The 12,216-nt window shown below is 53.6% G+C and overlaps 1 protein-coding gene across 1 annotated transcript; it reads left to right on the top strand.

Moving 5' to 3' along the window:
• Positions 1-7,031: 7,031 nt before the first annotated feature.
• On the top strand, positions 7,032-12,162 carry NDUFB7 (NADH:ubiquinone oxidoreductase subunit B7). Its single transcript, XM_036415852.2, has 3 exons — positions 7,032-7,222; positions 11,411-11,579; positions 11,996-12,162. Exons 1-3 carry the CDS (start codon positions 7,111-7,113, stop codon positions 12,102-12,104), a joined length of 390 nt encoding a protein of 129 aa, XP_036271745.1. The 5' UTR covers positions 7,032-7,110; the 3' UTR covers positions 12,105-12,162.
• Positions 12,163-12,216: the final 54 nt, after the last annotated feature.

The following is a 12,216-nucleotide window of genomic DNA, read 5'->3' as shown; positions in this document are numbered from 1 at the left end:
GCCTGCCCCCAACTCCCCAGGGTTTTCTAGCCAGGCCTCACTGACCTTGTTTTTCCTCCTCCCCAGGAACTGAACTAGCCAGAGGTTCCGATCTCCCAGCCAGCAGACCATGCCGAGGCACAGACACTGCCCAAAGTTTCCTTCTCCACCCCAGGTCCACTTGGGGGCTCTGAGGCTCACAAAATGCCAGAGCAGCCCTGCCTGGGGCAGGCCAGGAGAGCAAGGAAAGGAGGAAGGACGCGCAGACAAGCTGTGGGCAGTGAACAAGGGCATCTGAGGGGGGGCACGGGCGGGGGACACAGGAAGGTCTCCTTGTCAGCTGGTTGGTAGAGAAAAAACAGGAAGGTTGTGGGCACAGGTGACTAAGGCCCAGACCCTCCCTCGTCACCCTCACACAGGCTGCCTAATACCACCCTCACCCTAACATCATCTCCCCCAGCTCCCCAACTCTGAGCATGGACAGGACAGACTGAAGCATCTAAGTCCAAGGGACCTCCGGACAGAATGGGCCCCATCCCACCCCCGACCCAAGAGTCTGCCCTGGCTCGGCCCCCTTCAGCCTCCAGGGACATGACTGGACCCAGGAGGGAGTGCCCTCTGGTTGGCTGCCCAATTAGGTGCCAGGCAGTGAGCGCTTTTCATGCACCCAACCATCTAACTGACTCCTCCAAACCACCCCTTCCATCCATTCATTTGTGGGCTTGACAAGTAGTGACTAAGCACCCATGGTGGGCCAGCTCCATTCTACGCGCGGGGGACACAGCAATGAACAAGGCAGACAACATTCCCTGCTCCACCAAGCTGCCGTTTGAGAAGAGAAGAGATGGCAAACAAGGTAAATAGGTCAAATAGGATCTCTGGCCAGATGGTACGAGGTATCACTGATGAGAAAACTGAGTATCCCTGAAAGAGGCTGTCACTTACCACAGTCGTCCAGGGGGTCTGGGACCTTAAATTGCCTCCCTGAGTCTCCCCCCAGCTCTGACCCAGCTCTAGGTGAGCAGCTGAAGCACAGAAAAGGGGAGGGGGAGGAGAGACGCCCAGAGCCGGTCAGGGCTGTGCAGGTTGTACACTGCACAGCTCCAGGAGTGCCCTTCTCAAAGACCACATGTGAGTGCTGCTCCCGAGTCAGGAAGGGTACAAATGGAGGCCGTGGCGTGGGGAAGGGAAGTCTCCATCACCACTGGTCTATTCTCCAAAGCTGCCTTTTCCACTTAGTGGAAATGGGCCACTCCCCCATTTCCGCACATGGAAGTCTAGCTCGGCAGTCCTCCCAGGGTGCTCCCCAAACCAATAACATCACCATCACCTGGGAACTTGTGATAAATACAGAGCCTGAGGCCCTACACCCCGGATGCCAGGAACCAATTCCAGTACATAATAATTACAAGAGTTTCATCAAAAGGTTGGTGAAGCTTGGGTGGCTCAACAAGGGCTGAGCCACATATGTAGTTTACTCGTTGGACCGGCTAAACAGCACTTCCCCCAAACCTGAATAGGATTGCTTGCTGCCAGACAGCTCAGGGCATTTTATTGTCTCCTGTTGGCCAAACATCTCAACAGCTGTAGGCTATTCCCCAAACTGACAATGCTTCTGTATCCTATCCTTTGAAACCTTCCCCTTTGAAGTGTATGTGTCCACCTTCCCTTAGGACAAATTGTGTTAATAAATAGCACAGAGTCCTTAGACAAGGGGTAGTCTTTCAGTTCCTTTAGCTGAAGCTCCTCTGACCCCCAATGCCTTTCAAAATTATCTTTCGTCTCCAGATTCTTCAATAATCTATGCACAGATCCTTTCTCCAGATTGCTGAACACTTTGTAAGGCTGGGACAAGAATCCCAGCACCCAGACTTCCCTTGTCAGACACTTCCAGGCTGGGTCCAGCTTTTACTCCACATGAAATGGGGAAAGGGGGAGCCAAAAGAGGGTTGAGGAATGGCATGATCTGATTTCTTTCTTTTAAGTCTTTATTGTTTTGGTTTTTTGTTTATTTGTTTTTAATTTTATTGATTATGGTATCACATAATTGTCCTCATCCCCCATTCCCATCCCAAACCCCTCCCCACATATGCCCCCACACCCCTGTTGTCCATGGCCACTGGTTAGGCCCATATGCATGCACACAAGTCTTTTGGTTGATCTCTGCCCCTTACTCCCACCCTCCCCTACTTTACCTCTGAGTTTTGAGAGTCTGACTGCTGCTTCTCTTTCTCTGGGACTGTTTTTGTTCATCAGTTTATGTTGTTCATTATTTCCTCTAGATGTGTGAGATCATGTGATCCAAGAAATACCCTTGTAAGAACCAAAACTGAGACAAGCCATAATGGTTATGCTGAGAGGCAAATGAATCAGCCTGTAGTGACTTCCTTTCTGGGCCAACAGTTCTTTTTGAATCCCAATTTCAATGTCAAACAGTTCCTTACATGTCAGCCATGATATTTCAGATCTGATTGGTGGACAAATGGTGGTGATGCAGGTCTGACCATCTCTGGTTTGGTTTTATCATTGAGAGTATTAAATATGTTCCCTTTCCCCACCCCCCATTGGCCTCTTCTAGCCCACTCCCACCCACACCCCACCCCAGCCCTTCACCACGCTATTGTCTGTGTTCATCGGTGATGCATATATGCATATAAGTTCTTTGATTGATCCTTTCCCACCCACCCTCCCCACCCCCATCTTCCCTCTGGCTTCCCTTTTGACAGGTGCACCCTCCGGAAAGATGAGGACAAGGAGATGGCTCTGCGGTCATACTGGGGAGAGGTGATGGTGCCTTGACAGACTTCAGCGGTGAAGGCAGAGGAATGGGCCAATGATTTGGCTGCCTGAAGTGAGAGAAGGGTAAGAATCAAGTGTGATCCCAAGGTTTGGGGCCTGAGCCCCTGGGGGGAAAAATGGAGCAGCCATTGCCCAAAACTAGAGGAGAGAGAGAGGGGCAGGTTTAGGAGAAAGAGAACAGGGAAATCAGGAGTGCAGTCTGAGTGTATGTTATGGACTGAATGTGTGTGGCCCGCCCCCCAAAAAAACAACTCATATGTTGAAACCCTAACCCCCATTGTGATGGTATTAGGATGTGAGGCCTCTGGAAGGAGACTGGGTCATGAGGGATTCCTGCTCTTATAAAAGGGACTCCAGGGAGCTCGCCCATCCCTCCCCCCATGTGAGGACACAGCCAGAAGTGGGCCATCTGCAACCTGGCCATGCCAGCACCCTGATCTTGGACTTGCAGCCCCCAGAACTCTGAGATGTCACTTTCTGTTGTTGATAAGCCACCCAGTCTGTAGACGTCGTCACAGGAGCCCAAATGGACAGGGACAGCCTGCCAGGGTGAGGTGGCCACCTGGAGGCGCCCAGTCAGTGGTTGCACACACCTGGAGACAAATTTGGGATTTATCCACCCAAAGGGAGCGTGTTGGTTTCCTGGGGCTGCCGAAACAAATGACCACAAACAGGGCAACTTGCCACCCCTGGGATTTATTTTCTCACAATTCGGAGGCCTGAAGTCCCAAGTCAAGGTGTCGGCAGAGGCGTGCTCTCTCCAAAGGCCCAAGGGGAAAGTCTGTCCCTGGGTCCTCCTGCCTCTAGTGGTTCCTGGGCCTGTGGCTGCACCACTCCAGCCTCTGCCTCCATCCTCATGGGCCTGCTCCTCTTTCTGTGTCTCCTCTTCTGTCCGTGCCAAATCTCCTTCTGTCTTTCTCGCATAAGGACACTCGTCATTGGATTGGCAGCCCACCTGCTTAATCCAAGATGACCTCATCTCAAGATTCTTTTTATTTTTTTAATCCTCACCCGAGGATATTTTTCTACTGATTTTTAGAGAGAATGAATGGGAGGGGGAGAGACAGAGAGAGAGAAACATCAGTGTGAGAGAGACACATCAATTGGTTGCCTCTTGCACACACCCCAACCAGAGTTGGGGATCAAGCCTGTGACGGAGGTACATGCCCTTGACCGGCCATCAAACCCAGGACCCTTCAGTCCAAGGGCTGACATTCTATCCAACATTGAGCCAATGTTTTGTTTTGTTTTTTAAGCAAATGGATAATTTATTTTTGGAGGAAATAATTAAAACTAAGGTTTCTCCAATAAAGGTAAGAAATAACCATGCGAGATCATACCATGGTTACATGTTAATTACCACATTCTATGCAATGTGGATGTGCTTAACATGTGTTCATTGGCAATATGAGCTTTTTTAAAATCACAAACCCCTCGCCCTGGTTGGTTTGGCTCAGTGGGTAGAGCCTAGGCCTGAGGACTGAAAGGCCCTGAGTTCGATTCCCTTCAAGAGCACATGGCCAGTATGATCTCATCTTGACTTAATTTCACCTACTAAGACTATTTTTAAATAAGGCCACATTCACGGGTCTGGTGCGGCCAGGCCCGGAGCAGCAGCTGCCAAGTCCAGAGCAACTAGGTCAGGAGCGGCAGTGACCAGACCCGGAGCAGCTGGTTGTGGAATGAACCAGAGCAACAGAGGCCAGGCCCGGAACAGCCAGGCCCAGAACAGCTCGCTCCTCGCCTGCCCCTGCCCCATGGCTGCCTCTCAGACATGGCTGGAAACTTTTGCGGGAACTTGAGGGTCTGCTGAATCAAGTGATGAAGGCTTAGATCTGGATGTGTTGAGTTAGTATAGGGCTGGGTTGTTGATCTGTGAGTGCCTTGGGTGGGGCCTGGATAAGGCTGGTTGACCTATTTAGAAATGTCTTTTGTGTGAAGTGTATCATTGGGTATGTGGAGGTATTATTGATATGAGAAAATGCTAAGTAACTGATTTACTATCTGAAAAGGGATTTACTATCGGGGAAAGGGAGGGAGGAAGAGACTGAACATAAACTGTGCACCTATAGATGAGGACAATGGGGGATGGGGAGGGGGCGGAGGGTGGGGTGGGAACCTGGTGGAGGGGGGAAGAAATGAGGAACCTTTGTAATAATATGAATAAAGATTGATTTAAAATAAATAAATTAATTAATTAATTAAATTAAAAATAAATTTTAAAAAATAAATAAATAAATAAATAAGGCCACATTCACAGGTCCCAGGGGTTAGGAGCTGAGTGTGTTCTTTTTAAATATGTTTTATTGATTCTCAGAGAGGGAGGGAGAGAAAGGGAGAGGGAAACATTGATGAGAGAGAGACACATCAACACTGATTGGCTGCCTCTGGCCAGCCCCTGCTGGGGGTGGAGCCTGCAACACAAGCATGTGCCCTGATCAGGAATCAAACTGGTGACCTCCTGGTGCATAGGTCAATGCTCAACCACTGAGCCACACCAGCTGGGCTTCACTTCAACCTTTTTTTTGTGGTGAGGGAGTCCCACTTCAACCCACAACACCTGATCTAATGAAAACTATTTTTTTTTAAATATACATTTTATTAATTTTTTACAGAGAGGAAGAGAGAGGGATAGAGAGCTAGAAACATCGATGAGAGGGAAACATCGACCAGGTGCCTCCTGCACACCCCCTACTGGGGATGTGCCTGCAACCAAGGTATATGCCCTTGACCAGAATCGAACCTGGGACCTTTCAGTCCGCAGGCCAACGCTCTATCCACTGAGCCAAACCGGTTTCAGCTGAAATCTATTCTTACATAACCAAGTATCATTTCCCAGCACGGCCAAGCTCCCAATGAGCGGCTGCTCTGTGTATCCCAGTGACAGAGTCCAGAGGGAGTAACAAATTAGCACATTAGTTGCAGTTGCACATTGAGGCCCAGAAATATTTAGCAGTATTAAATAATGTACTCTTAAATTTGCATATATGTAAGCCCTAATATAATAAGTGTGAAATGTATTATCAATTCTTCTTTATATGTGCTTTTATTGATTTCAGAGAGGGAGAGGGACAGAGAGACAGAATATCAGTGATGAGAGAGAATCATTGATCTGTTACCTCCTGCATGCTCTCCCTCCCTCCCCCACCCCCCACTGAGTATCAAGCCCACAACCAGGGCATGTGTCCTGACTGGGAATCAAACCATGACCTCCTGGTTCATAGATCGATGCTCACTCAACCACTGAGTCACATAATCGGGCTATAATAGCACTTCTTTACAGTGGCCACTAGAGGGATACTAGAATTGCAGCTTGTTTGATTTTCACAAAGTATTCAATAGGATCTATTTAATATTTTGGCTCTCGATAGTTTTAGTTATAAACTAGTGGCTCAGTGCATGGTCTTCGTGCACATTGAAAGGAACTTAATTAGAAGGTGGCCAGTGGGGCGGGACTGGGCAAGACGGGCTGGACGCACCCTGCAGCCAACCTCCCTTGGTCCCTCTCTGGCCAGCCACACCTGGGGCGACTGGAAGGGTGTCTGTGGTCACTGCAGCTTGGCAGTAAGCCAGTTTCTTGGCCGACAGTGCCCCAGCAACAATATAACCCACAGCCGAAGGTGGAATCGTATGGCCACCCTGAGGAATCGGGCTCCCTCCACTCTGGTTCCCTGGTCCATCACCTGAACTCCTGAGACCAAGTGCAGCTCCGCAGCTCCTACATTGAGCGTCTACTCCCTGGTGGTCAGTGCGCATCATATATTACATAACTTTATTTGCATATTTAAATTAAATTCACTAAAAGATTTTTTTGAAATAATTTTATTTAAGCTTTTGGTATTCACTAAATATATCATTGATACCGTGCGAGGCTTTTTAAAACAAATTCGAATGTTTTTTTGTAGAAAAACCATGTTTTTAAAAAATATGATTATAATATGAAAAAAGTTTTCCAGTTGTGCTGTAGCCTGGGGAGATCAGGGGCGCCCAGCGAGGGTAGGGGAAGGCCCCGGACGCACGTCGTCCTCCCTTCAGTTCCCCACCCAGGTGGATTTCTATCCGGAGGCAAAAACAAAAAACAAAAAAAACCCTGCACATCCCCGAATCCATCGACAGTCACAGGATCCTGAGAACGGGGCGCGCCGCGCCTGTAATGTCTCCAAATGGCCACCAGGTGACGCCAGAGATACCGAAAGTCCTCCGGACTCGTTCGTCTCTATGATCCCCGGTGACGGCCAGCGCAACCCGGAAGCTGACACGAGCGAGGGGGCAGTGCTTCCGGATAGGAACGGGGTGACCTGAGCGCCACAGGAATCTGTGGCGACCGCAGCCATGGGGGCGCACCTGGCCAGGCGCTACCTGGGCGACTCCTCCGTGGAGCCAGACCCCCTGCGGATGCCCACCTTCCCGCCCGACTACGGCTTCCCCGGGCGCAAGGAGCGCGGTGAGGCCCAGTGCGCAGGCGCGGCCAGCGAGCGCGGGGGCGGCCGCCGTACCCCGGGTCCGGGGTCCGCAGGGCTGGGCGCGGCGCTGGCCTGGCCTGGCCGGGGGGCCCGGGAGCGGGGTGACCCTGCCTGGGGGTGGAGGCTTTCGGGGCGGAGGGCACGGCTGGAGGAGAAGCCCGCGGGGGGAGAGGGGCGGTAGGGGCTAACCAGGCGCTGGAGCCGGGCTCTGTCCTGGAGGCAGCGGGCCCCAGGGAGGGCTCCTCGCGAAGGGACCTGTGCACCGTCCGGGTGTCACTCCTGTTCCTAGGTATGCGCAGCGGACTCACGCCATGCATACTGTCGTGCTCGTTGCTTTTTTTAAAAATATGTTTTATTGATTTTTCTTTTTTCTTTTTCTTTTTTTTGAGGAGGAAAGGGATAGAGAGTTAGAAACATCGATCAGCTGCCTCTTGCACACCCCCTACTGGGGATGTGCCCGCAACCAAGGTACATGCCCTTGCCGGGAATCGAACCTGGGACTTTTCAGTCCGCAGGCCGATGCTCTATCCACTGAGCCAAACTGGTTTCAGCTGCCTTTTTTTTTTTTTTTTTTTTAAAGGATGTTTTTGATTTGAGACAGAGACACAGACACAGATGGGCTGCCTCCTGCACACACCCATGATGAAGCCCGCAGCCTGGGCATGTGCCCTGACCGGGAATCCAGCCCAGCGATCTCTAGGTGCAGGGGACGACGCTCAACCCACTGAGCGGCACTTGCCAGGGCTGACCCGTTGCTTTTAAATGTAGTGATATCACAAGCACATCAAACGCCGATTCTGGGCCGGGGTCCCAAGTTGGGCACCATGGATACAGCTAGCAGCCCTGGGGGTGAGACAGCGGCACCAGGCAGATCTGGGGGGTCCACACCTTGGAGTAGTAGGGAGGCAGGCGTCCAGGAGGCAATAGCTGGGAGCCAGACCTCAGGGTCATGGGTAGGAGTTGACCACACGGAGACCCAGGAGAGGGGAGACCCAGCGTTTGTAAGCAGAGGAGATAGGATCCGAGTTGCTTTGGCAAAAGGCTGTGCTGGGAGACAGAGATGTGCAGAGCGGTCTGGATTGGAGAGAATGTTGGGAAGTGGAGCCCTCCAATGGCCCTGCATGGATTTGCAGTCCAGTGATCCCCTACCTTCTTAGGTTAATCCTTCCCCCTGCTTCCCGCACCCTGCTTTGCTGTTTTGCAAACACCCACAGCCTCCTGCTCCTCTCTCCTGCTTGGAGCTGGTTAAGCCTGTTCCTGTTGAGCTGACCATCCGGGGAGAAAAACACGCGGCCTCTACAACGGTTCTCCCCGTCAGCCCCTGGTTGATCCTTCTGCTGCTGGCTTTCCTGATACATTTCCTGGCCCTTCCCTCCCCTCCTCCCTCCTAGATGAGAGTCCCACGCCTTCTCTCTGACTCTAGTACCTCCTTTCAGCTAGTCACTTTGAATTCTCTTATTCAGAAAATAGGAGCTGTTTCCCTATTTGGCTCGGGTTCGAGCATTGGCCCACGCACTGAAGGGTCTCGGGTTCGATTCCAGTCAGTTTGCAGGTTCGATCCCTGGTCCTAGTCAGGCACGTACAGGAGGCAATCAATCAATGTGTCTCTCACATCCATGTTTTTCTCTCTCTCCCTTCCTAGTGGTTCTCAACCTTCCTAATGCTGTGACCCTTCCACTCTCTCAAAATCAGTGGAGCCCAGCAGTGTGGCTCAGTGGTTGAATATCCACCTGTGAACCAGGAGGTCAGGGTTTGATTCCCGGTTGGCGCACATGTCTAGGTTGTAGGCACGGATCAATGGAGGAAGAGGCACCGATCAATGATGCTCATTGATGTTTCTACCTCTCCCTTCCTCTCTTTGAAAAAATCGATAAAAACATATTTTTGAAATAAAAAAGGAAAATAGAAACTGTCCAAAGAGCTCTCATGGCTCCGTGGCACTCCTCCTCTGCTGCTCCTTCAATGATCTGGCCCTGCTCCGGGAAACCTGTGACCTCCGTCCCGTCCTCACCTGCCCAAGGGCGCCCCTCACAGTCTCCCTTTCTCTTGGAACATGGTTTTTTCCATGACATGCAAGTACAATAGTTACTTTTACTCTCCTCCTGGGCCCCCGCCCCCTCCAGCTCTCGCCACTTCACTGCAAGAGCTCTGATCCAGTTGGTCGCGCACACTATTGCTAGACCCCATGTAATTCCCAGTTCTCACCACCCCCACTGAGCCTCTTCCTGGAAGCCCTTCCTCACCTGGCTGCCAGAATCCCCCCCTCCTGCCCGCCTCAATGTGGGCTCCTTCACTGATTCTCCCCCCCACCCCCCAAATCGTAAATATTGGGGAGCCCCAGGGTCTCCACTCACTCCCTGGGGTCCTCTGCTAGTTCCCTAGCTTCAGATGCCCTCTGTGTCCCAGTGCTCCCAGCTTTTACTTCCAGCGGGGCCTTGGCCCTGAACCCCAGACTCACGGACCCCGCTGCCTGCGTGGCTCTCCACAGTGGTGACGGGCATCTCGCACTCAGCAAGCCCACTCAGGCCACACGCTCAGCCCGGATCCCTGGGGCGTCCCACGGCCTGTGCCCTCGCCCTCGGGCCTCTGCACCTGTTGCTCCCCCGTCGGGAATGCTCTTCCCCCGGGCTCCTCGTGTCCCGTCCCTCCCGTTCAGATGCCACTTTCTAAAGGGCGCACCCCTTCACCTAAAGTTGTGACCCACCTCCTACACTGCCCCCCCTCCCTTGCTTTACTTCCCGATACTTAGCATCGTGGGCACTCTGCGACAGGCTCCACCTGTTCGCACTGTGTGTCCTCCAAGAGCCGGGAGGGACACACAGTACAAGCACCTAACTCCTAGGTGCTCCATTAATCCTAACTGCTGGCTGGTTATGCCAGGTGCAGGTAGCCGTCACATTGCCATGGAAACCAGCAGGGGGGCTACAGGTGGATTATGGGCCTGGCGCTCAGACAAGGTGAGGGTGGGGGTACCGAGTCGGGCTTAATCTATGGCAGTGGTTCTCAGCCTTCCTAAGGCCGCGACCCTTTAACACAGTTCCTCATGTTGTGGTGACCCCCAACCATAAAATTATTTTCATTGCTACTTCATAACTGTAATTTTGCTACTGTTAATGAATCGTAATGTAAACATCTGTTTTCCGATGGTCTTAGGTGACCCCTGTGAAAGGATCATTCGACACCCCCCCCAAGGATTGTGACCCCACACCCCAAAGGGGTCGCAACCCACAGGTTGAGAACCGCTGGCCCATGGGGTAGTGATGGAGGCCGGGGATTAAAAGGAGCAGAGGCTCTCAGCAGGAACCTCAGGAAGCCAAAGCCATAGCGATGGGAGGAAACCTGGGGAGGGGAGAGCCAGGGGCAGAGAATGTTCAAGAAAGAAGCTGAGGAAGAGGGTGCCCGGGGGTCTCGGTGGCCCTGTGAGAGCCTGTGTGGGCAGTGGAAGCCAGAGGTTCTGTGCAGGGAGGGGTGAGGCCCAGGCCTGGGGGAGACGGGCTCAGAGCAGGGGAGAGAAGACAGTGGGGAAGGTTGCAGGGGAGCTGGGAAGTTGCCAGCATGGACTGTGCCCCAGACTTCGAAGGCCCCAGCCAGCCTCTCGAAGGTTTGCCAGGTGGATGGGGCACAAGCCCTGTGGTAAGCTTAGCTCTCACTGCGGTGGGCACTGAGCCTTACATTCGTTCCCTCATGCTCGCTCAGTTGACTGAGCGGGGACTGTTAGTCCACTCCTCAGGGGAAGAAACTGGATTCCCAAGAGGCCACACTGGTGAGAGGGCAGAGCCTGGAGCCACGTTACCCCAGCAGCCCAGTCCCCACTCTGGGTTTGCCCAGCAGAGGGAGCACGGGGGGAAAGTGGGTTCTGCAGGGAGGGGCCGTTTGCAAAGTGATCCAGAGTGAGGAGTGGGGAGTGAGGATCCAGTGTGGATCAGAGGCGCCTGGGGTGATGGGGGGACAGGACTCTTCCCTTGTCTGGACCTGTGTCCAGGATTGCCTTTGAACAAATGAGAAACGGACAGTCCATCTGTCAGAGGATGGCAGTCACCTGTGGGGGGCAGGCCTGAGCCATGGCTCCTGGTTGCATGTGGGCCGGCTGGGTCTCCCTGGACCCGAGTCCAGCAGTTAGGCCCCCACAAGCCCGCCCTGGCTGAGGCCCGCCCTCCCGTTCCCCGCAGAGATGGTGGCCACGCAGCAGCAGATGAATGACGCACAGCTGGTGCTCCAGCAGCGAGACTACTGCGCTCACTACCTGATCCGGCTGCTCAAGTGCAAGCGCGACAGCTTCCCCAACTTCCTGGGCTGCAAGCACGAGCAGCACGACTGGGACTACTGCGAGCACCTCGAGTGAGCCGGCCCACCCCTATCCCTTACCCCCACCCACCCGTTATCCCTCACCGCTTATCCCTCAGCCCTCCCCACCAACCCCGCAGCCCAAGGATCGGAAGCAAAGGGCAGTGAACCAGCCCGCGTTTCTAGCCAGGCCCCACCTCAGTTGGAAAAAGGCTCTCGGGTGTGCTGGGTGGAGCAGGTGGGGCAGGCCTCTGAGGCCACCTGGAGGCGTGGCCATGCCAGGGTTCCCTGGGGGAGGGCTCACGGTGCCCACCAGAGAGGCCAGGGGGCAGACCCCAGACTTAGACCGGGCGGGGTCGCCTAGGCCTCCCAGAGTGCTCTGGGGTGGAGTCCCAGCCCCGGCGTTGGCTCCCAGGGCCAAGGGAGGCCAGGTCAGGCAGGGAGCTGACGCCCTTCTGCTCCGCCCACAGCTACGTGAAGCGAATGAAGGAGTACGAGCGGGAGCGGCGGCTGCTCCAGCGAAAGAAGCGGCGGGAGCAGAGGGAGGCGGATCTGGCCAGAAGCCAGGTGGCTGCGTAGTGGGCCCGGCCACCGCCCTTGGACGAGGGGAGAAATAAAAGCTTCGGCCTCAGCCCAAGCCCTGCCTATGCCTGTGGTGTGCTGGTCCCTGCCCCCAAAGAAACACACAGCC

This window comes from Pipistrellus kuhlii, unplaced genomic scaffold, assembly GCF_014108245.1.
Source record: "Pipistrellus kuhlii isolate mPipKuh1 unplaced genomic scaffold, mPipKuh1.p scaffold_m20_p_52, whole genome shotgun sequence".
NCBI lineage: Eukaryota > Metazoa > Chordata > Mammalia > Chiroptera > Vespertilionidae > Pipistrellus > Pipistrellus kuhlii.
The sequence above is the reverse complement of the archived record's forward strand: the minus strand, read 5'-3'. Positions and strand labels throughout refer to the sequence as shown.